At 32.6% G+C, this 26,547-nt stretch overlaps 1 protein-coding gene across 2 annotated transcripts in view; it reads left to right on the forward strand.

The window, feature by feature from the left end:
- The first annotated feature begins 4,956 nt into the window (after window positions 1-4,956).
- Window positions 4,957-26,547, forward strand: part of LOC149415464 (galactosylgalactosylxylosylprotein 3-beta-glucuronosyltransferase I-like) — a 41,748-nt gene continuing 20,157 nt past the window's right edge. Inside the window, exons 1-3 of one of the 2 annotated variants that reach the window (XM_089642654.1) lie at window positions 4,957-5,265; window positions 19,442-19,555; window positions 21,715-21,874. In XM_089642654.1, the coding sequence (XP_089498780.1) occupies window positions 5,069-5,265; window positions 19,442-19,555; window positions 21,715-21,874 (471 nt within the window). In that variant the 5' untranslated portion in view covers window positions 4,957-5,068. Of the gene's footprint in view, window positions 5,266-19,131; window positions 19,556-21,714; window positions 21,875-26,547 lie in introns of those variants that run through there. The other variant, XM_089642655.1, reaches the window with a different exon arrangement.

The following is a 26,547-nucleotide window of genomic DNA, read 5'->3' on the forward strand; positions in this document are numbered from 1 at the left end:
CAGTGTTATTATGATGCCGAGTAATTTAAATACATACTTAACGCTCCCAGTGAGACATTGAATCTTTTAACCTTTTTCGTGGCAAAAAGATCCATTTTGTGACAACTAGATTACTTTTGTGGCATCCAACTTCATTCTGTGGCAAAAAGATCAATTTTTGGCAACTGGCTTCATTTTGTGACTAAAATATCCATTTTGTAGCAACTAGATTGCTTTTGTGTGGCAAACTATAGGCCTCGTTGTGCGACAAAAAGTAGCGGCGATGCTTGTAAAACAATTTCACTGCAAGCATTTTGCAATTTCTTTTGTGCAAATGTTTCATCTATTAACATTTCTTGTTCTCCTATCTTGTTTGTTGAGTTTAATGTAATTTTTATATCCACAGTTTCCGAACAAATTGTTCGGCAAGATTATTTTAATTCCAATTTATATTTTCAACATGTAAAATTCATAATGTGTTCAATCAAATTAGCTTAATTAAAAGTGCAATAATACTTACATATTTTATATCTACATTATTATCTTCAAATCATTAATATTATTATATTATAACACCATTCTTATGTGAATGAAAGTTAGAATTCTGTAGATAAAATTTGTCCAATCGTTAAATATGATTTTAACAGGGTGTTCATTTTTTGACCAACATGTCAGCAAATATATTTTACCTGTATTAGCGTGCCCCTGTAATTAATCTGTTCTGTTACATTTTAGATTTAATATTACAGTAACTAGGGAAAAAATAATTCTGCCAAAATCCGTACTAACAATATTTATTACATATGTCTATTTTACCATTTCAATTTCTCCAAAAGTACAATGGGTAAATTTCTATTAAAATAAGTAAGTAAATGAATTATTATAGATTACTTCAGAAAGTGTTTAATGATCAAAATTTGTAAATTGTTGATGAAATTCAATGCCAGGCTGCTATTATTCATGAATAATCTATGTACTTATAGAAAAATGTTTCAAATTCTTCAAAATGTATCTTCTGTACTTTTATTAGGCCTTTGCCACATTATTTGTATGATTTAACCCTTGATTAGTAGGGTATTTTTCACAGCGTTTAATTCACATAATTCTATTCTGGAGTTCAAGTATTCAAGAGTCGTTTTAAAGAGCACACGTTAATGCACACCGATAGTGGTTCAAACTATTTCTATTCAGTATTCGAAATAGTTTGGAACACCCGCCCGCAGTCCCCTCTTGCCCCACAGTGTAGTCCTACGATACAATACACCACTACACAAGCAAGAATCTCTTTAAAATGATTCACCGTACTTCAAGACATTAATTTATTTAGATTCTTATAAGATTATATTGCAATTAGCTGGACCTTAATGCAAAAGTCGTTGTAATTAAATCATAGAAAATTGTTTTGTACGCAGTTTAGGATCACGCTAGTTAAACACAATTTTGCGATTTTTCTTCTAATATTCTTCGACTTAATGTTTTGTGTGCCGATTTAAAAAAGGCATCGCCGAACTAACCTCAAAATGTAAAACATAATAATATGATAAAAATTTATTAATGGTTAAAAAGAATAGGTAGAATTTTAATCAATCTTCTTCTATTATGCTTACTTCTTGTTAAAAGATAAATTATTATATTTGTAAAAATTTGATTATGAATACACTAGGTGAGCCTGTTTACCCTTGGATTGGTTCTAATATTCTAATGGAAAGTAATATAGCTCCTCAAATGTTTTCATGATGAAAAATACTTACTCTCAGTTCCTTGATGATCATTAGGTCTCGTTGCAGTTGGGGGGAAAGTAAATTATATTGTTGTAGTCGTCATAATAGACTGATGATTTGTATGGGGTTTTCGATTACTAAAAATTGAACTTAGTTGAGCTGTTACTATCCTTGGCTACGAATCCAGGTGCGCGTAAGTAAGTTTTATTTGATTAGTTGGCCTCATTTCACAATTTATTCATTATTATATTAGCGGCACGTTCCGGAGATTTAGATGCTTTCAGTATCGCCCTGGTGATAGATAGTACTTTCCAACCCTCCTCTCCCCCATCTCCTTCCTCTCCCCACTACCTTCATACCCCAATTGAAGACGCCATAGTCTCACTTGCTCCAGACAGTTGGGAGCAATTGGGACTCTTGTAAAGTAAAAAAGTGTTCGAGATAGCCGACTGAAGATTTACCCAGAATTTCTCTGATTGCATAATAATTTACTAATACTTGAATCTTTCCTTTAGAAATTCTTTTAATGAATGGCATATGGTAACTTATAACTAGATACTTCTGGTTCCCTGTTGGAGGTTTGCCGTCATGGCAATCTTCACTTCCGCAGGCTACGGCCCGGAAGAATTAGCGGAACTGGGATTGAACCAGTCACATATAACCACGATTCCTTGCATGGTTTTGCCGAGAACTACAATACTAAATTATCACAGTTCAATTTGCGGCAGTCACTTGACCTAGTGTATTCTATTATCAAGGATGTAAAATGAATTAATTCATAAATAAATATGATGTACTGTGTATTATTGTAGTGAACGTTGGAAATTTTCAATTGTTACAAAAAAAAAATTGCTGCTGAAACATAAAATATGTTTAGTGATGATCGCTTTTACATTTTTGTGCAAATATTGATTATTGTGATTGTAAAATTGTACTAAATATCGTGTGATATCTGATTTAATTGAAACGTTTCATGAAAACAAGACTGATCTACAAGTGAAGCAACTCGACGTGTTGACCAGGACCTAACCTTCTCTACATTTTATAGTACAACCATCCAGAAATATAGTTAAATAATAAATGATTGTTATGCATTTTAGCGAAAGTAGTAAACGGTTATATATTACGTGATGCGGTTCATGTAGTGTCTATGAGCATGTCTAATATTTGTAGATTGAATTTTTTTATGTATAATATTGTACGATGATACTTGCGGGTTGTAATAAAAGTGTTCCATAAAATATGTTGTATTATTTGATATGAATACTTCCAAATAATTTACCCTGTAGCTAGCTGCCTGCACACTACCAACAATGTTGCCAATATATTTTAGTATGGACAATCCTGTGTCGGCTCCATAGACAACCAAATTGATAGACTATCCCTAACATGAAATCTGGGTATCACTTCTATGAGCTGAAGGCAAACCGTGGGACCATATTTTTGGCACCAGGAGGGTTCGAGAATGCTCTGAATAAACTACGACATCAGTCATACATTGACCGCCGGAGAGCTCACATTGAAATAACCTTACCCTGCGCAGTAAAGTAAATAACGCAAAGATTTGCAGCGCAGTCCATTGTGGAACTTTTCTGCGCAGGATCTTTTTGTTGAATGTTCGTTTTTTAACGAACTGCCTGGTGTAGCGACGCTAAAAATGAGAGAGGTGGGTAAATTATAACTCTTTTATAAAAGTGTTAACTAAATAGTGTAACAAAATATTAAATTTTGTAAACAAGCACGAACTTTTGTTACCTGATTTGGGATTTGTGAAGTTTTTTACACAGCCATCAGTTTGCGTGCCATTGTAAAAAGGACTAGTAATTCGTTAGCAGATTTTATTTTCGAAGAATGAATAGTTAAATTACAATGCGAGTTGCCTGTTTACTGTCAGATTCACTTATTGAAAAATCACACAAAGGAAGGCGGTTTCACCCCATACCATAAACAATGCTGTGGGTCAGTCTGTACAGATAGACACAATAGGATGTGTTGCTTTTATGTACAACAGATGGCGCTGTTTTAAAAAAAATGCCTTTTTTTTACCTGTCACAGGTGATATCTATATAATATAGGTATACTATTGGATCCCACACAATGCTTCGCTATTGCAAAAGTCTTTCTCGGGCGCCTCCGACTTCTTCCACCATACACAGTAGTAAACCAATAACAATAATAACAAACTACCAGTTTTGTGTGCACAAACATACTTAGACAAATATTTTATATACTAAGGCTAGCTTGCTTGGGGTCTTCTCTGCATTCCATAAATATGTAGAAAATTTCCAGAAGAAATTCTCTAAGTGATAGTGAAAACCTTATTAAAATCTGCGCACAAACAGAGAGACTCGGATAGCGAGTTTGTTTTATACTATTTAGAGATTAGAAACCAGTTAGAATTTTACTCAACCATTTGGAATGCATTTTATAATACATTGTCCTGTCACACACCGCCTTCTAGTAAGGGAAGTTAAAATTTGTGGTTTTATGTATTTTTGGATGAAAAATAAAAAGAAGTTGAAAAAATTTTTTTTAGTTCTCGAAAACGGTGCCACTTATCGGGTCCAAAACTCCTATATTTAATTTTATAATCCTACGAGTATATTTCAAGCTGGAACCAACCATAAACATTCGCAAAATTACGTTGAAATCTGTTGGGAGGTTTCGGAGATTAGCGATATGTGATTTTTATTTAGCCCTCGCATGCCCAATTTCTACCGATAAAAGTTTCTAGTTAACTCTTTAAGTGGCATGAAAAAATTATTAAAACTATTAAATGCAACTAAAGCATTTGTCGAAAGATTTTTGCTTTATTTCAAAGGAGTTGTGTTTTATTAAATGTTTTAGCTTATTTTTATCGTTTTTTAATATAAGCGCGCTCCCTCTAACATATGTAATTACATGTCTCCTTTTCAAACCATTTTTGAACGCTTACTACGGGGCCAGAAGTTAAAAACACACGCGTGTTCGAGTGCAACGTTGTAACAAAAAATCAGAACTTTCGGAGACTTAAGATTTTGAGAAACGAACATTTATATTTTTATCTAAATACAAATTATAGAAGATAAATTGAGAAAAGTACAAAAACATTTTTATTTTGAAAAAAAAAAAAAAAAATTTATTCACTAATTAACACTCTGTCTATGATTTAATTCTCGCTACTTTTTTCTGATTTTGTTTACTGGTATTAAATTTTCACTTGTTATGTTGGTAGTTATAATACGTTTGTTGTGGTGGTAGTTACTAGTCACAACACGGACATGGCTGTCAAATATCGATAATTTTGTTCGAATCTCAGCTTAGCTATGGAGTGATTTTTTATGTGACACTGTGATATTATTGTAATAATTTTTAGTATATGCATAACAATGACAACAGATATTCGCATCAGGAAAAGAACATGTTTAATTTATGCTGCAGTAATTTTGCTTATTATTTGTGCCCTTCTATCAAATAACGGGTCATCCCAATGTACGAATGACGTACAGGAGGTTAGAAGTGATCTTCCAATTGAATATTCTATTGTACCGTCACAGAGGCAAGCGCAAAATGCTGATTCGTCCAGGTAAATATACATTACGCTAATTAAATTCTTCATTCGTCTCAGGAAATCAATCATTTTCGCGGTTAATGATGGAAGTACAAGGTCTCGTTTTAGGCAATAATATTAATTTACTATTGTTTATAGACACTTCCACGTTTTATATAAGTGTCTGTCGTACACAATCAGGTTTAGTAATTTATATAACCCCCTTACTGTGTTCTTCAATGTAGTTTTATTGATTTCAGATCATTTTTTCTCTTAATATTTTGTTAGCCGTAGTTAGTAGGTTGAATTATTTACACTTTGAATAATAAATGCCGTTTAAAATCTATTTTCACACAACTACGTATTTATTTAATTAGTTTAAATTCCTGCATATCATGTTTGCATTATTTATTTGTATCCAAGCTAATTTATAAGGGTTTTTATTTCATGGCCGCTATATAACATGCAGCTGGATATATTATATTAAATTGCCTCATGTAACTGTGATAACAAAATGATTGGCCTAATTGTAATTAATTTAAAGCTTCTCGATTTATCTTCTTATTTATAACGGCGTAGAAAAATGTACCTACTTACACCCTACACAGATGTTCACAAACTTATGATAAAATTTTTCATAATATTATTATTCTGTCTTTCTCTCCTTATTTAGGTATTCGTTGATCTGTGGTAGGTATGTACCCTAAAAGTACGAAATTAATAATACATACACATTATTAAAATTAAACCTTACATTACGTTAAACTATTACAAAAACAGTCGTGCAGATATATTTAAAATATGATAATTACATTATGAAATTAAAGCACGACAAACCAATTAAGTTCCATTATTAATCTTTAATCTTTTATGAATAAAAATGTAACTGTTCGTTTGTTTAAAATCCTAAATCTCACAAAGTTCTTCATCGATTGCTTTGAAATTTTGACATAACGTTGCATTCGAATACGCGCATGTTTTTTTATATACATGTTATATAGATGTCACCTGTGACAAGTAAAACATGATTTTTTTAACTGCTACTTCGGCTGGACTGCTGGACAAACAATAGCGCCATATATTGGGCGTAAAAGCAATACGCGCTATTGTCTATCTGCACAGACAGATTAGGTCACAGCAACGCGTGGCGGGGTACAGCTAGTTATTTATTAATTTACTACTGCCCTTTTTACAAACGAGTACTAATGTATACATATTTATTATACGTCATGACTGAACGGCTTCAGTAACAACATTTTGTATGTGTTTAGTGATAAATTGAAGACATGCACTGACTCGGTAAATTTATTTCCCTCTATTTGTATTATGGGCAGAGAGGAATACATATGGTAGTTAGTCCAATAATTTCTAGTATTACCTAGGTATGTACACAATTATACATACCTACTACAATGTAAACAAAAACAAAAGAAAAAATAACCAATCCGATATTATAAGAACAGTGAAAACACTTAAAATGAGTACCTATCATAGACATATGAATATTAGTAGACCTGCCCTTAGTGATTAAAAGCGTATTATCCCCACTCCCCATACCGGTTCCATTGGAGCCGGCTGTGCTCGCGTATGGCCTCAAGTGAAATTTGAAAACGTGACGTCATCATTCTTGTGCGAACTATGGTCGAGGCATCATCGGTTCATTTTACGAAATAACACGGCAAAATGTTGACTTGTACTATGAAAACTTGTAAAAATAGATGTGAAAAAGAGAATAAACCCAATTGTCGTATTACATTCTATATATAAGCATTATTTTACTTTATTTTAAGCATATTCACATCGTATAATATGAATCAGTTGTTACTATCACATCGAGAAACGTCTGGACGCGAAACACAAAGCTGGTTGGTTGCTGGGAAGTAAATTATGAACATTTATAAAAGTGTCTTAACTAAATACTTAAACGAAATATTCGACTCTGAAAATAGAACCGAATTTTTTTGCCGAATTTGGACTTCGCAAATTTGTTCATAACGTGGCGAGTAGTTTGCGCTCCCATGTAAAAATGTCTATTCATTCAAAAGCAGATTTTACTTTTAAGAAGTAAATGGTGATATTATAATGCGAGATGCCTATTTACTGTCAGATTGATTTATTGACGAATCACAGTCAGCTTCACTCCCTTCGTTCTTCAACAGTTGATTTTACCCCTCGCCATTATCTTCTCGTCTATTAATTCCTATGTCTGTGGTACCTATCTATAATTATTTTCGCATTTACAAATTATTGAATGTCGAAGATAACGTATGATAGATTCAGCAAGTTGACTTTATAATAATGTTTCCATGATACAGTTTGTATCGAACATGAAAAATGATTTTATTGCATTTAACTGACTTCCGTTTGCGGCAATTATCGTAAATAATCAATATTTTTCTGCCATGCGTTATGAACAGTAATAATTAATAAAATCTACACTGAGTTACACGCGCTCATTTAGCTGCTAACTACAGATTTTTACTGATTGTACAGATAGATAATCCAATTACAATAGGAAATGGGACGTTGAAACTAATTTACTTACTTCCATAATAATAATAATTGTTATTGCAATTTCGCTTTTGGACTCCGGTTGATAGTGACCACAATTTTTGCACAACCTTTGTGGCTGTAAAATAAGTATGTGCTAAAAATACAAATACAGTAAATTTTTTGAAAACTCCACATACATTTTTAAATTAAATTTTATTGGAATAACTTTTGATGGTTATACCCATAATACTGATAAATCTAAATGAAACATGAAACAGAACAAGACACAGAAAAAAGGTAACGGTCTCAACTGGGAATCGAATCCAGGACAACACCTCAACCAACTCGACCACTGTGTCTTGTTCTGTTTCATGTTTTCTTCTTCAATGATATGTTACATTGATGGATATAACCTTCAAAAGTTATTTCAATAAAAATTAAATAATTTTCTCACTTGGAGAATTTCCTGTTAGTTTGTAATTTGACTTTGTAGTTGCGAAAGCCACAGGCGCTCTGAAATAACCGTTCACAAGTAGGTACTGGTAGGGGTGTGTATGAGTTCAACACACAAGAAATGGGTACCCACCATAGACATATGAATATTAGTAGACCTGCCCTAAGTGATTAAAAGCGTATTATCCCCACTCCCCATACCGGTTCCATTGGAGCCGGCTGGGCTCGCGTATGGCCTCAAGTGAAATTTGAAAACGTGACGTCATCATTCTTGTGCAAACTATGGTCGAGGCATCATCGGTTCATTTTACGAAATAATACGGCAAAATGTTGACTTGTGATATGAAAACTTGTAAAAGTTCATAACGTGGCGAGTAATTTGCGCTCCCATGTAAAAATGTCTATTCATTCAAAAGAAGATTTTACTTTTAAGAACTAAATGGTGATATTATAATGCGAGATGCCTATTTACTGTCAGATTGATTTATTGACGAATCACAGTCAGCTTAACCCCCTTCGTTCTTCAACAGTTGATTTTACCCCTCGCCATTATCTTCTCGTCTATTAATTCCTATGTCTGTGGTACCCACAAAAACTAGGTTCATTAATTCATTTAGACTTTTAGAAAAAGTCTATTAGTGAAGAATACAAATTGAAATGTTATTTCCGAGACGCTATCTGGGTTACAAGTAAGTTCATTAAATTCAAAAAGATAGCAGCCAAAATATGGGAAAAATTGTTAAATTTAATATTGTTAAGGCGAAGCTTAATGCTAAATCACTATTTTGATTAATCTTTATAACGAATTAGTGTACATTATAAATATGCTTTAGATAAATTGAAGGTTTTCCTATCGTTTCGCTTGAGTAGAATACAAATAAATAAATAAATTACTCAGTAAAAAATATAAATGTAAACTACTAAAAAAACATTTTTTTAGTAGAAATTTATGAACGCGTAAAGGAAATAAATTTAAAAAAATACAGTATTATAGCTAAGATTATCTGTGACAGTTTCACTTGATTAAACATTATTTACAAAATAAATTTAAAAAAAAACAGTTTTGTGCTTGAAATCGTACGTTTCTAGACTCCGTTTGTCAAGCGATTTTAATGCCTATTACCTACAATATAAGGTATACCAAGAATATACACATTTTTGGCTTGTAGCTTTCTCTTAATTCTGAATTTGAATTCGACAAAAACGACGTAAAATAATCGGATCCCAATGGCCGTGTTGGTTCAAGCACTGTCCCAGTGAGATAAAGAGATCCTGGATTCGATTTTGCCGATGCTTGTTTTTCTGTGTCTTGTTCTATTTCATGTATCGTTTAGATTTATTAGTATTATTTTCTTATTCAATGGCGATTTTAAATACTCCATGTTTAATGATGGACTCAAGTCACAGTTAAAAGTCAAGTGTTAAAGTTATAATACCCATTCAAGGTTAAGGCGATGCCATACGAATTATGCCAAATCATGTGTTTTTGGTTTGAAAATTTGGTCGCCTAGATATGTTTCAGATGCTTTAATTAAATACTGCGAGTAGAATACATCTTGGCCTTTGAAATAATCGAGTATTTTTTAGATAAGTTTTTTTATAAGCCCAGAAAAATATAATGTAAAGGCCTATGAAAACTACTTTAAAGTTCAAAATCTCCTACTTACGAACCTATTTGCGGTTATGATTTTATTGTATAATGTGGCAAATTAAGTTATTTATAAAATGGTCGAAAAAAAAATTATACCTGAACATCCACAAAATAAAATAAAAGGCATTTTTTGGCCATGTTTTTTTCTTGCATAAATCAAAACAGGCGGATGGTGTTAAGCGGGAATTTAAACCTTATCGCTATCCACGTAAGGGTTGTTATTGATAGCGGCTCAATTTAAAATATTACACGACGTAGTGCATCGCCTTAATAACATCGTTTAGTTAAAGTTGAATCTGTAAAGAGTGGTGAATTGACAGCTCATCGACTATCCATAGAAAATCTTGATTTTATATTATTATCGCTGGGTGGGAAGTAAGTACTCGTTCAAAAATTTCCATCTTTTTGACTATTATTTTTTTATCAGCATTTGGTAAGTATTAACTTATTTTTTTGTGATTGGCTATTATTTTGATAGTGCGATATTATTTACGTCACACTGCCAACTAACTGATTGTGATTAATTTCACTGTACTGAACATTTGGGTAACTTATCTCTCTAGCGGGAGTTGTAGTTCCTGTTTTAGTGGGACCGGATGATGTGAAGATTAACCAAATATTGTAGAAATGAACCGGAAATAAATATTTTTTTCAATTTTATATTTAAAAAGTAAAAATCACAATCCGGCACAATTAGCTGAATTTCAAAAAAACATTTTCCTATCATAGACTTAGAACTTTTTGAATTTACAAATGTTTTACTTAGGGGTTATGATAACTTATCCGATGTGTAGCAATACCTCCTAGATCACAAGGCCGGGACACTGAATAAAAAAATAAAAAATAAAAATAAAAATAAAAATTGCGCCACAATATGAAGTATGTCAAAAAAATACAAATAAATAGTAGTATTATCTGTGTGTAAGGATAGAGCGGCCAACCTTATGATTCCAGAGATAGCCTCATTTTTAAAATTATGACTCCTTCATTTGCACACGTAATTGCTTCGTACGACATTTTATAGCATAGTAATGATCAGCAGAATCCATTTCTAGCCAAAAAAAATACCCTTGAAAATTCAAGTCTCTATGTCTATGAAAGGCGATTTTCAGCCCACTGTGCGCCGTCTTGTTGAAAGTAAACGTTGTCCAGATCAATACCATCCAATTCCGCCCATAAAAAATCATTAATCAACTCTCTATAGCGCAATCCATTCACCGTAACTGTTGCTCCAGCCTCATTTTCGAAAAAGTAAGGTCCAATTACTCCGCCGGACCATAAACCGCACCAAACTGTCACACGTTGAGGATAGAGAGGCTTTTCAACAATAACTCTTGGGTTTTCCGAGCCCCAGATGCGACAATTTTGCTTTTTGACGAAGCCACCGAGGTGGAAATGGGCCTCATCACTCAAGATTATTTGCATTTGATTCACTCAAGTGAATTTTAATAATTTCAATGCGTTGTTGAAGCGTGTATCGTTCCATTTTTATTAATGGCTTAGTTTCTACTTGTCAAATGTCAAATGAAAGCTTCAAAAGTAACATCTACCGAAATAGCGGGCTATTCAAAATGACACCTCTCATTGGAAAACCCTTTATACATATAAACTGTAATCTCGCTGATCGAAAATATACGTTATCCCATGGATTTGTTGTCATTTTGACAACTTATCGACAGTATGTTGAAATAACCCCTGTATGCAAATACTGAGTGAACAGTATTTTACCCCAATAAACAAGAAAATCTAATTCATGAATACAGCTATACGTTTTTTAAAATTATTTATATAATGTTGACCAGATTTATGATAAATTCCGGGATTAAACAAAACTGAAAATCATTTTGACGTATGAATATCTCTAATTTCCTGCATGTATTGAAAGTTACTATAAATTCTTAGTTTGGGTTATTTAAATTATTTCCTAACCTTCAAACTCAGCCCAAAGAAAATATTAAGAAAAAGAATGGTGGTCGAAATGGTCAAAACACGTGAATTTTTTAACGTTGAAAAAAAAAACCATCTCTCCCTACGTAAAAGTTCTTTCTTGGTTGAAACGAAGTATTATTTCAATACTTTATGCGTGAGCGAAAATCTACAATTTTACCTTATTATCTGCGTATCAATAAATCAAATATTTTATTGTTATAGGCACACAATACACAATACTTATCGCCTTATTTGGGAAATGATTAATTGATTTTGTGTGAGTTTTCTGCAATAAAGAGGAAGCCAAGCCCATACAATAAGCTGCCCATTATTTGATTTCGACTCTTTGGGTGTAGTAGCTAGACACAAAAATGCTTTTGCACCGAATTGTACGTGACCCGAATACGAATTCGTAATCACCGAGATACTGTAGCGGAATAAATTAACGACCTGAACCATAAAATTCTATCACACTGTTCTGTAGCCCTTTTAGTACCCATCTACCTCAATACGGATATTCGCAAATATAATCATTTTTATTTCCGTGTGTTTATGGTATTTAAACAATACATACTAAATACATAAAAATACATAAATTGATATTTTTTGTACAAAAAAAAAATTCAAAATCTATTTCTGTTTTCGAAAAGGATAATCCCCATTTTATCCAATAAGGATTACATAATATATGCTTTGATAGTATTATGAGTATAATCTTGAGCGTCAAACATTCGACTTCGTGACAAAATTAACTGCCGCATACCAATTTATAAAAGAAGATGTCGCGCTATTTTACAATTTGTACTACTGTCATAACAACGCAATCACGCTTATTGTTAGAGTAAATATATACTTTTAGCTAAATTCACACTTCTTTGAATACGCTGTTCTATAAACAGCTACTATAATATTATACGTCAAACTGAGAGAGCTAACAAAATGGATTATAACTTGGCTTAAAAAAATGCTGCGCGTAGTAGAATTCTTTCGTAACCACACATAATTAACGTTTTCAATGGAATTTTCCATCACGGCCATTTTCACAGGATTTGATTAAAAAAATATTTGGTTATTATCCACAACACAATGGATACGATAAATAGAAAACACATTTTGCGTCTTTTCAACAACACCCAAAACATTTAACTTTTCAGGCCACATTGTGTCCAACGGTCGGAGTATTTCTGCTTTGCAATACAATCCAAATAAATGGATTATTTCTGAACGTATCCGAAAACTAAAAACTGTTTTTGAAACGTGATGAAATGCGCTATCATATTTTATTATAAGAAATAAACACGTTTGTAATAAACACAATGTTTTTAGTAATATTAAAATTTTGAATGCAAGCATGAAAAAAGGCTCATTTTACTTTTTTTATAACTAAAATTACTGATAACGAAAATATATTTAAAAACACAGTTATTTTATTAGACAAATGTATTACAAACGTTATTGTCACCTTACGTTTTATATAAAAAATAATTTGTTAAAAAAACACAAGTCTCAAATGTTTTTTTTTTCAAATTGTGGTCGGTGCCTTTGGTTTCATAAAGGTGCATATTTTAATTGTTATGTGGTTAGCTTCTAGATTTGAATATAAAGCGTGGTGTTTTTCTTTCCAACACCGTTTAGATCATATTTCTAACTACAACAGTAAGAAAGACAACAATTTCCGTGAGACCATGTGAGTTGTTCACAAAAGCGAACAAATTAGCCTGACGGGTTAAATAACAAGTTTAGCTATTTAACCCTTCATTAGCCTGAAGGGTTAAATAGCTAAACTTGTCTATGTATAATAAATTGTTTATAAAAAGTCAACACTTGGAAGATATGATAATATATGATATAAGATTTATGCACTATGCCAATCAATAATAGAATATGGAATAATTGCTTGGGGAGGAGCAACAAACGCAGCTATCGCTCAAATAGAAATCGCACAGAAAACGATATTAAAGGTAATACTCAAAAAACATAAACTAACCGATACAGACCAAATATTTAAAAGCTGTGACGTACTTGATATACGCCAATTATATGTTAAAACACTACTAAACTACATTTTCGACCAAAAAAACAAACCCCAACAAACACAAAATATCACTAATAGACCGGTCAGACAAGCGTACAAAGAAAACATAAAAACTCCGACGGTAAACACTACCTTTGGACAAAGACACCATAAATACCACGCTATTAAAGCATTCAACAGTCTTCCACTTGAAACAAAAATTGAGGAAAATAAAAATAAATTCAAACACAAAATAAAAAAAATGGATTAAAGAACAAAAAGACAATATTACCAAAATTCTATAACATAAAAGAATAAAACATATACACGCAACACAAAACAAAATATAAAACACGCAACACGCACAAACACATATATCATTATAAATGCCGATTTACATTCTCTTTTGATATTTTTCTTTTAGTGTTATAATTATATTTTAATTTTTAATCTTTATTTTAATTTTAAATCTTTATTTTAATTTTAAATTTATCTTTATTTTAATGTTGTTTTTCTTTTTTTTTTAAATGTATAAATTCTTAAATTATAAAATGGGGGCCTCAGCACGGGTAAACAACCCAGTGAGGCCAACATTACTGAATTGAAATATGAAATATTGTAAAAAAATGTATCAACAATAAAAAAAAAATATTACACCACGTGGAAGATATGACAAAATGCAGATATGTTATTTAACTGTTTTTTAAAACATTTGCAAGAATGTAAAAAATATTCATATCTATTACTAAAGTGGGTATTCATCTGGTTTTCAAATAACATAACACATTGCTAGCAGAGTAGCTGCTATTTCATATTATTATCATTTTTCCACTTTGAGGACAACGTAAAAATCGTCATATACAAACTTTTACAAATTCGCCCATTAATACAACCACTTGGCTTTCGCTTCGTACAAATATTGCATTCAGGCATACCGTCGCTGTTATTGTCTGATATCGTGTCAATATTCATATTTATCTAACGACATGATCACAAATCTCACTGCTAATAATATACTGACAAAGAATGGCAAAATCAAGAAAAAAATTGAGAGGCCTATGTACAAATCTGAACTGTGTTCAAAGCTCGTCCAGAGCAGGACTCTGTTTAAATCTGGACAATGTCGAAAGCTGGACTATGTCGAAAGCTGGACTATGTCGAAAGCTGGACAATGTCGAAAGCTGGACTATGTCGAAAGCTAGACTATGTCGAAAGCTGGACCTTGTCGAAAGCTGGACTATGTCGAAAGCTGGACTATGTCGAAAGCTGGACTATGTCGAAAGCTGGACTATGTCGAAAGCTGGAATATGTTGCGAAGCTGGACGACAAAAGTCTCACGAAGAAGAAGAAAAGTAATGAATGTCAAATAAACGATAAACACAGATAAAACTCTCGAACTCTGGCTTCACGAAATTTGCAAAAAAAATCCTTCTGGATTTTCTAGGTAAATGCAACGATTTTCAGCTTGAAATCACATTTACACCATGAGCTATTGTGGTTTGAAATATCCATTCGACAACCAACGAAGACGAGATGGATGAGTATATATAGATATTAGTCGTACCCCGCCACGCGTTGCTGTGGCGCAGTCTGTCTGTGCAGATAGAGAAACAATAGCGCGTTTTGCATTTACGTCTAACAGATGGCACTGTTGTTCAAAAAAACTTGTTTTTACCTGTCACAGGTGACACCTATATGTATAATATACGTTTATAAAAACACACGGGTATTCGAATGCAACGTTGGGTCAAAATTTCAAAGCAATCGGTGAAGAAATTTCGGAGATTTAAGATTTTGAACAAACATATTTAACTAAACATATTTACTATCGTTTGTTCTTTTTTCAAAATAATTATTTTTCAATAGGACAATAGAGCGGGCAAAGCCGGATATGACATCTATTTAAAACATTTAACTTCGGGGAAGGAAAGTATTGCATAACTCTTGTATTAACTAGTGTATTACCAAGCTCCCAAAATAAATATTACGTAAAAAAGGTCGTGTGGTCTGTTGCCCTTTTGACCAAAAACCCCTTTGAAATTTTTATTGTGCCGAGTTCTTGTAAAAATATTAAATTGTTATGTAATATTTTCAATATAAAGTCACACGTAAACAAAAACCTGCTTAGGAACCCACCCAGATGAACCTAACTTACCTAGCAATGACGTAACCATTGCTGATAATTAGCACTGTAGAAATTAGCACTAATGGCATTAAGTATGGAATTACAGAAAAAAAACATCGGGGCACACGCACTGTGAATTATTACACATCTACACGTTTCTAATTCAAATTCGTCCGTTTTCCTGATTGAATAATGTGAAATTTATTAAACAGCGATTGGGGTTATAGTACACAAACTTCTGGAGGTGATTATACATAATGTATGAGTAAAAAAAATAAATAACTTTTCGAAATTTCAACGTTTTAAGGGAGTTTTCATGTATAAAAGTGGAATTGTTTGTACGGAGAAAATAATATTCTTCTATGGAAAAAAACGACGGAATTTCGAAAAAAGAAGTCTTTTTACTTCTACCATCATGTGTGCCGGCCATAGACATATGAATATTAGTAGACCTGCCCTAAGTGATTAAAAGCGTATTATTCCCCACTCCCCATACCGGTTCCATTGGAGCCGGCTGGGCTCGCGTATGGCCTCAAGTGAATTTAGAAAACGTGACGTCATCATTCTTGTGCGAACTATGGTCGAGGCATCATCGGTTCATTTTACGAAATAACACGGCAAAATGGTGACTTGTGTTATGAAAACGTGTAAAAATAGATGTGAAAAAGAGAATAAACCCAATTGTCGTATTACATTCCATATATAAGCATTATTTTAAGCATATTCACATCGTATAATATGGATCAGTTGTAGAAACATATATTATCACATCGAGATAAATCTGAACACAAAGCTGGTTGGTTGCTGGGAAGTAAATTATGAACATTTATAAAAGTGTCTTAACTAAATACGTAAACGAAATATTCGACTCTGAAAATAGAAGAAATTTATTTTGCCGAATTTGGACTTCGCAAATTTGTTCATAACGTGGCGAGTAATTTGCGCTCCCATGTAAAAATGTCTATTCATTCAATAGCAGATTTTACTTTTAAGAACTAAATAGTGATATTATAATGCGTAATGCCTATTTACTGTCAGATTGATTTATTGACGAATCACAGTCAGCTTTCCTCTCTGCGTCCCGCAACTCTTGTTTTAACCCCTCGTCCTTAACTTCTCGTCTATTATATTCATAATGTCTGTGGTGCCGGCGTTATTTAATTTATTACTAATTGATAACAAGTTCAAGATTAAAACAGGTTGAGAAAACAGAAAATTAGACCCCGAAAAAAGCTTTATTTTCTTCTGGAGAAATTGAAAAGAGATTTAAAAAAAATCGGGATTCTTAAGCCCCCGCACACCCAATTTCTACCGATTTATAACAAGTTTCTCGTTACTCTTTATGTTTTTAAGTTAAAAAAAAATATATATATTTTTGAAGATAATATCGGTCCTGTTGTTATGCCGAAACGTTAATTATATGAAATTCCCTCGATAGAAAAAAATCGCCAAGTAAGCTTCGAAAATTATTAAAAACTTTTTTTTGAAAAAAATTGTTGTTCTGTTATAATATGCTATAGGCATTAGAAAATTCACACTGTATCTCTAAATGCAACTATTTTTGCTCTTTTTCAAACGTGTCGTGTTTTATTAAACATTTTAGCATTCGAATTAATTTATCTCCCTTTCGAACCTTATTTGAACGTTTACTACGGGGCCTTAAATGGAAAATAAATTTAGTTTCGAAATTTTTCATTGAAACCTATAGAAATTCATACTGTCGCAGAAACATCACCGAAATTTTAATGAAATTCCTACTTTTACTACTATGGTTTAAGAAGGGGACAAGTTAGTTGTTCCCTTGTCGAGTTCATTATGCTAGTCGTACCATATTTATTTATCAATGGAACTAAAATATGTGTTGTTTTTCTAAATGACGTTTTGTTTCCCCATTGCATTTCAACCTTTAGTGATTATATCAATTACGCTTATTACACTCCTGACTCGTATCGCGCAGTTGTTGCTTGGATTGTCGTCTGTAGTAGCTATGCTCTCTCGGGCCTCTCGTCCTTTGACTGCAATATATAATATATTTTTAGCGGCACTCCCTAAGCGTATTATACTTGCAATTTAATAACCTGGCTTGCAAAACGTGATTGTTTTTAAATGCTATCATTTGCATAAATCACAACACATACATAATATCTACCCACAGTTACAGATGTGAGTGACCGAAATTTCGGTTTCGGTTTTGGCCAGTTTCGGCCAATAAACGAGTTTCGGCCGCGTTTTCGGTTTCGGCCAAAAATTAGCCGAAACCTTCGTTCATGATTTGTCGGATTTACTCGAACGCCTGTGTATGCTTCTAGCTCTAAAATAACTTAAATAATGTTATTTTTAAATAAGCTGTTATATAAAAGTTGTCGTAGTTCAAAGTTTAAAGAGTTTGTAATTTTTTTTTTCTTTTCAAAGTTTATCGTTTAAATAATAGTTTGTTATTATATGCACCTACTGCTATTGTCTAAGGGCCCGGATACATACGCGAGCCGATCTGCCGAGTGGAACCTCAACTTATGGGAAAGGAACGAAGCAACCGCAAATGGCGCGAAACGCCGCTTCATGTTTCTTCGTTTCTTTCCCACAATTCGTAGCTCGGCTCGCGTTTCGGTTCGCAAATGTATACGAACTATAAAATAAAGGCCATAATACTAGACTGATTTGTTCACTATTTACAGTTAGTAGCTTTAAGATCTTTTGTGTTTTTGCAATTCCTTTCATTAAAGTACCTATAGGTAAATTGAAGTACTTATAAAAGACGCATCAAAAACTGTTAAAAGTAAACCAATTACTCATAAATCCGTTGTATTTTTTTTATTTAAAACTAACTAATGAACTCTTACAAATTAAATATATTTTTTAATTTACTCAAATAAGTATCAGTTTCGGCCGAAACTAGAACAGAAGCCGAAATTTGGATTCGGTCTCGGCTGAAAATCTTCTTCGGTCGGTCACTAGTTAAATTTAAAAGCCATTGCGTTTGTTAAAATTTAAATAAAAAAATTGCTGAATAAACTCGAACAAAAGATTTTTTTAATTATGATTATAATAATATTATTTTTTAAAAGATATTTCTTTTCGTAAAATAAAATAAAAATATAATCCAGTCTTTATTTTATTGTGCGCGCCATAGTTCTAGTATCGATTTATGTTCCCGCTATTTTCGCTAAGTACGCCATTTTTAACCACCTGGTAACCCCTCCCGCCGACAGACCATAGACCACAGCAAATCTTCAAAATTCGAATAATGACATTATTTGTTTGACGTTTTTGACACTACTTCAAACACTTGAGATGAACTCCGCGATGTGCAATAGCTGTGGTTGTGAAATGTACTCGTCTGCAGTGTGTATTCGCGCGAAGTTATTTTATTAAAACGATCATGGCTGTGTTGTGTTGAGTCCCATAAACCCGTGACGCTTATTTTCTTCCCGTAGAGTCGTGATTACTACTCCCGAATCGCCATGATTCACGAGAAATACTTGAAGAAACGGACGAGTTTTGTGTGTTTTTTAGCTGTTTCATCATTGTATTTGTTGTTTTCGTACAGTAACAGGAGCCAGTGTGCCAATGACAGGAAGGAGGTTAGGAATGCAGATCTTCCCATGATATACGCCATCACCCCGACATACGCCCGGCCAGTGCAAAAAGCTGAACTTACAAGGTATTTATGATGATCTAATACTATCTGAATAATATACCTGTTATTTCTCACACATGTCGGCGAGTCACGACTTTCATTGAGCTTTTGTTCTTACTCATTCAATGAAAATGTTTACCTTTTTCACCTTGATGATTTCAGGGTTGACTGACTTGATAAGTCACCGATAATTTATTATTAACAATCTAAGTCATTGATAACAGTAATTCAATTCGTTAATTTTGCCAGCACACGAAAATTTTACTTCAAATCTAAAAAAAAAGTAATAGTTTGGTATTATTATTTCATGTTGTTTGTTTATGTTATTACAATGTTTGAACCTTAAAAACTGTACATTATAGTTGCGTTACCTTCATTACAAGGAAAAATAATGTTGGCAAATTAATGTCTTCTCTGAAAAAAGATAACCATTAAAGATACACATTATTGTGAAATGTTATCAGTAATTGTATAACAAATGCAAAAGTTATTTCTTTACTAACATTTATTACAAGGTGATTTTTCACAAAAATGACGCTGTGTAAATTATCCAATTATTATTATTATCAATAATTTAAATTTAATGGCGCTTTATCACTAGTTTGAATTATATTGTTGCAACCCAAGATTAGCTTTGATATAATATTGTAAACATGTTAGGAGGTATTATTACAAAATTAGTATGTTTAGATTTAATTTAATTATAATTTCACTATCCCTAATTAGTAGGTTTATCACTTCCGCCATCTTTCAATTATTATTTTAATTTGAATCTGATTCAATATTATTTGTGACCACAAAATCTCTTGCGAATTTATCTCAACTCTAAAAGGCTTGATATTATAATAATAAACGGTAATTATTCGGAATCACTGGACACGGATTATACGAAATATTTTTAAATAAAACCTTCTGATTTATTTACTCAATGACTATAAAAGGAATCTGACTGCATTTGGGAAATTTTGAATTTTTAATTACGTAAATCGAAAATTCACTTTCGTTGTATGGGATGACAGCTGCAATGATTTCTGTTGATGACATTTGTGAATGTTATTCAAACTTCACTTTCGTTGTATAGGATGACCGCTGCAATGATTTCTGTTGATGACATTTGTGAATGTTATTCAAATGTTATCAAAAGAAATCATTCCAGCTGTCATCCCATACAACGAAAGCGAATTTTCATTTTACATTATTAAAAATTAAAATGCTAAAATTAAAAATTTCCCAAATGCAGTCAGGTTCCTTTTATAGTAATTAAGGTAAATCGGAAGGTTTTATTTTAAAATATTTCGTATAATCTGTGTCCAACGATTTCGAATATTTACCTAATAAATTAATTATAACGTTGAATTTTGCATGCCTTAGTTCGGACGGGTTGTTTCACCGTATTTGAACAATTCATCAAATATCATCGTTAATTTTTCAGTTCTGTGAAAGTCCTGTTCAAGTTCTGTTATTATATCATTATGGGCCAGTTGCTTCACAAAACTGAAATAATAACAGAACTTAAAAGAACTTTCGCAGATCTTGAAATACAACATTGAAATTTAATGAATCGTTAAAATTCTGTGAAAAACCCATCCTTAGTCTGTTTCTATATATTTTTAAAATTATATGCTAGAAATATTCTAAATTAAATTATCACACAATTGAAAATAATATATGATTACTACCTGCATAATTTTCTACTGTAAATCGTTGATTGACGTTTTACAACCTCTGTGGTTGAATTGAGGCTATGATCATTGGCTACGAATCCGGAGGTTGTGGGTCCAAATCCCATATGTCCAAGGTCGACGAAGAAAAAATACCGTCTACGCGACATACAATTTAAAAATAACTTTTTATGAAATTCGGTGGAGACGCGAATTCCGCCTATGTCTGTAAACTTAGTTCTTGATACTACCACTAGATATCGCGGACAGCGGCAAATATGCACCACTGTACAACTGACATTTGAATGAAATACTGCCTATTTCCAATACTTCCCGCCACATATATTTTTAAAATATTTTTTTATTATTCATTTTCTTTATTAATGTTGATAGGTTTCTTTTTCGAAGAGTTGTTTTAAATCTGGGTTTGTTTATAATCTCTTTCTGGTTAGATCTTGCATTGTGATGCGATTTGTTTTTTTTATAGATACTGTCTGTATATTAATTTGTAATTATTTCCAGACTAGCTCAGACTGTAATGTGGCTGGAAAACTTTCACTGGATCATTATCGAGGACTCTGAGACAAAGACACCCCTGGTGGAGAACTTCCTGAAGCAGTCCCACCTGCAGTATACCCATCTTGTGGCGAGAACGAAAAAAAACAAGATTCTTAAACCAACCGTTCGTATTTGCTTCAATAACTAATATTATTTATTGAGACAATATTAATGTAATAATCAAACAGTATTAATTTAAAAAAAAAATACAGAAAAGAAAGAAAAATAGATTTGAAAATAATTGAACTCTGAATCTCTCTAATTAAGTTTGCAATTTAGGCCAGGTTCGAGTCTTGCTTACAAAAACGGATAGTTTTCAGGATATATGTATTTCATATACACCTCTTAATAGGATAGCGGCGAGGTGGCGAAATTGTTTAACGCACCTGTTCAGCTAACAGAAGATTACGAGTTAAAAATCTCGGTCACACGTCACACCCTAATCTTTTTTCCTTTCTGCATGTTTTTCTAATTTATACTGTTTCAATAATTATTATTAGATAAATAACTGCCAGTCTCTGATAATGCCACAGAAAAAGATTGAAGGAATAACCATTCATACCATTCTGTAATAAAAAGTATGTCTAAGTAAATTTTGTGTTCATCAAAATTCAATTGCTTGTAATTGATTACAAGCAATCAAGTAAATTGAGTGACCGTTGTTAATCAGTAATTTCCTATTGTGTTTAGTAAGGTCCAATGCTTTAATAGCTAATTAAAAAAACATGAATTACTGAAATCATGAAGCTATTTTATTATTACAATTTTTTACGTTGAATTGATTCAAACTGAAAAGTGATATCTCCTTCAGCCGACGTTTCGGGCAACCTTACAGTGTCCATCGTCAGGGTAGTTATTGGATATTGCAAAGCTGCCCAAATTGCTGACTCAATCGTGGCACATCTTAAAACCTAAAAAAAACTATTTGGATTCGATAATCTTAATTTATATTATTGTATTATACATGAAAACCAGCAGTCATCAAGATGTGACTATTGAATGATTCTGTTTCACTATTTGATATAGACCAATTTCTTGTACAGCATAGACCAATCAGCGAGCCATTGATGTATTCACTGGAAATGCTAATTTCTTTATTCAGAATTTGTTTACTCAAGAGTGCTTGACTAGAATTTTGAGCATATCTCTTATGTGAACACAGAAGAATCTGCATAGTTTGGACAAGAATCCACTTAATTGATATTCTCGGCCGCATTCTGAAGTAGTTGCTGACGGTGTTTTTTTAACCACAGACTACTGCAGTGTGCTGAACTTGGTATCTGGCAGATAAATGCTAACAAGCTTAAGTATCTAATCGTTATGAGTATCTAGAGAAATAAAATATCTGAGCTATCCATTAATTTTATGTTTGGAAAAGTATTTTTAATTCAAGGTTTGAATATATTTTGTTCAATGAAGAGACTGTTTACCCGAGAGTAATTAAAAAAATTATTGCTGTCTGAAAACTTGACAGCTACTATCAATAGAAATGTGACATGTTCCCCTTTGCTTTGCGGTAATATGCGTTTGACAATCATAAATCATTGATTTTTTTGGAACCATCTGACCATAACTCCATAGCCTCACCCTAAAATGCAATTTTCCATTGCAATTAAAATGGAATCGTAGTGACAACATGACTTTTCATGGCCGTGATTTAAAAAATAACATGTATTTAATTCATTCAAATATTTTATATCTTAAGCTGCCTACAGACCATCCAGTTTCTCGTACTACCTGAAGAAACCACGTCAGAAAGCTTGGCTGTTCGATTGTCTTTTCCTTAAGCCAAGCCCATTTTTAATGTATTCTTCATATCCGACGGCTAAATTGGATAAGTCTGTAGGCCACTTTTTACTTATCTACTTTGTGGCTTATCTACTTCTGAAATAATATGCATTTTATTATTTACTTGTTTTGAGCATTATGTTTATTGTATTAAGAATTTTTAAGGTGTCCAAAGGGACAAGTATAATGACAACAATAGTCTGTGGTTTATTGGACTGAACTTTGAGAAAAACAAGTGAAATAAAGCTTTAAATTGTCGTCATTATACTCATTATGATGGAATTCCACCAAGAACTTTTTCACTGTTCAAAAGACTTCACAATAAAATCCAGAGAGAGGTCCATATCCAAAAATCCATCGTCACCTCATTATTCTAGTATCTTCTGTATTTTTCGTTTCATACGAGACGTGTGAGAAGGAAGAGGATGATCGTCGATGACCTACGTACAACCTCTCTCTGGGACTACTAAAGCTTTCTCTTATGGAAAATATAATGAAATATTCTTATTTGAATTGTGTACTAACAAAAAATGAACCAAAACATACAAATCTTTTATAATTTTTATTATCAAATTCACAAAAAAAAACCTGACAAATTTTAAATATGCCCATTATGTAATACGCCCATAATGAATATATAATGTTCCACTTGAGTTAACCTTGCTTGAAAATTTCTACTCTTATCTTTACGTTTATGCTTCTAGTAATATGAATATAGGGCTCAATTGTTGTAGAGGCATTTGATCCCTTAACCTTTTGTTGCCTGCTATCAAATCTCTTTTAATCATATTGTTCAACTTACTTCTTATCTAAACATGGTGTCATAATAATATAAACGGAAATAATATCTTGAAAATAAATTAATGCATGCTGTTAAAAATCTAAAACACCTGCATTTTTCATAAAGACAAATGGGAGAAAGCCATTGAAGATCTTTGATAAAATTTTATGAGAACCGATTTTAGATTGTTACTGCCAAAAGTATAATGGTGATTAATTTTTGGATTATTATGCTGTGTAGAACTTCCTCCTTTTTTAGCCAATGTTACGGACAGCGCTACATTTTTACATTTAACCCCCAGGCCTCTGGCATATTCTGTCAGATGGAAAATTTATTTCCGCTTTGCAATAAAATCCGAATAAATGGAATATTTCTGAACGTGTCTGAAAACTAAAAACTGTTTTTGAAAGGTGATGAAATAAGCTTTCAAATTTTACTTTTAGAAATTAACATGTAATTTTTTAAAGCAAACATAAAATGTTTTAAAAATGGTTAACTAAAATTACCAGTAAGGAAAAAAAAAAAATTATTAGAAAAGTGTATTATGTATGAACATTATTGCCGCCTCACTTTTTTGTTGTTTTGTGTAAAAATAATTTTTTTATAAATTCACAGTTTCATAAATATTTTTGAAATTACTGTCGGAAAATTTGGTTTCATGGAGGTGTATGTTAAAATTCTTCTGTGGTTAACTTTTAGATTTGAATATGAAGCATGTAACACAGTTTAGATCATATTTATCACCATGATAGTAAGAGATACAACGATTTCTGTGAGACCTGCATGAGTTGTACCCAAAAGCGAACAAATTAGCCGGAGGGTTTAAAACTTCTGTCCTGATAAAGGACGCTATAACATTGACCGAAACGTTAGCTAACGAAGGATAATAACCCACCAATTATGATTGATTTTTATTTCTGAATGATGCCAGTTTTTCATTTATGGTACTAGATCAAGAACACCATGTTTATGATTGAATTCTACTTTATCTCACAAAGTCACTATCGTTTAAACCAGTTTGCGAAGTAGAAATCCCTCATGCAGCCAACAAAAAAATACCCTTCATAATGACATACTATTTTGTTTTTTTTTACATGCACACTTCTTTACTCCTACCTTATTCATAAACTATTTCTTCAGACACCACATGACTTTAAAGTCTTTAACATTGAAATCTACAAAATTACTTCAAAAACAATAAAAATGTAGGTAGGAAACATTAAATGTGTGGAAACTTATCTTTAAAAGCTCTTCTGCGCAAGACAGCAATTTGCACATCTGACAATTCATTGTTCTATGCATTATTATGCTAGTGACTACATATAAGATTTTAAAAATTACTTTCTGCTTATGCTCTCAAATAATTCAAATTCAATTTTTTATGATCATTTTAAAATTCCCGCCGATCTCCCTGCCGACTCGGACGCCTTTTTGGTTGATCCACCGAGTTCTTACCAGGCGGTCAGTTCCTGAAAATCGTGGAGTTAATATTCCTTTTGCCCTTCCCAGTAAATAGTGATCATGGAGGGGAGTAATTTTGCCAGAATTGGAAAGACAATATTTAGTACCTAAAGAAAACGGTAACAATTTATATTTTTTTGATGCAGGGCTGAATACTTTTTCTAGGATTACCTAGATTATAGAGTGTGTGATGTTGAAATAAACTTAGATATTGCACAAAACTCTTGTTTCGAGGAAGGGTTAAGCAGTTTTGAAAAATTTCAAAACACTGATAATTTCTCCACATTATATATAGTAGTGCTATAATAATAATAAGTCTATGTGAAATCTTTAATCGGCGCGGTTTTCACGCTCGCTCAAAACTTAACAAACTCCAGGGAAGAAATAACAATCTTTGTATGTAAATCACTAGATAACCAAATGAATTATTTTACATTTGGGAGACGGTTGTGGGTCGTGCCGCCCCGGGAGCCATTTATTGGATAACCAACACCTCTGCCATTGGTCACCCCAAGTGGTTCGCTACGTTTGGTGACTTAGCAGGGGTGGCCGGGTTCATGGAGTGAGGTTTTTCTTCTAGGTCTTGGTGGCGCAATAAGGAGGCATCTAACATCGAAACGTCTTGCAGAAATCTTGTTTAGTTTTGTAGATTCTAATGACAAAGACTCCCGAGTGTGGTTTGCTTACTGATCACTGAAAAGAAAATCCCTAGAAGTGTGATCTGTACCGATTTGATAGAAAGTATATTTTGCCAGATTGGTAAGGTC

This window comes from Hesperophylax consimilis, chromosome 18, assembly GCF_061612785.1.
Source record: "Hesperophylax consimilis isolate HC1 chromosome 18, BYU_Hcon_1.0, whole genome shotgun sequence".
NCBI classification, from domain to species: Eukaryota; Metazoa; Arthropoda; class Insecta; order Trichoptera; family Limnephilidae; genus Hesperophylax; species Hesperophylax consimilis.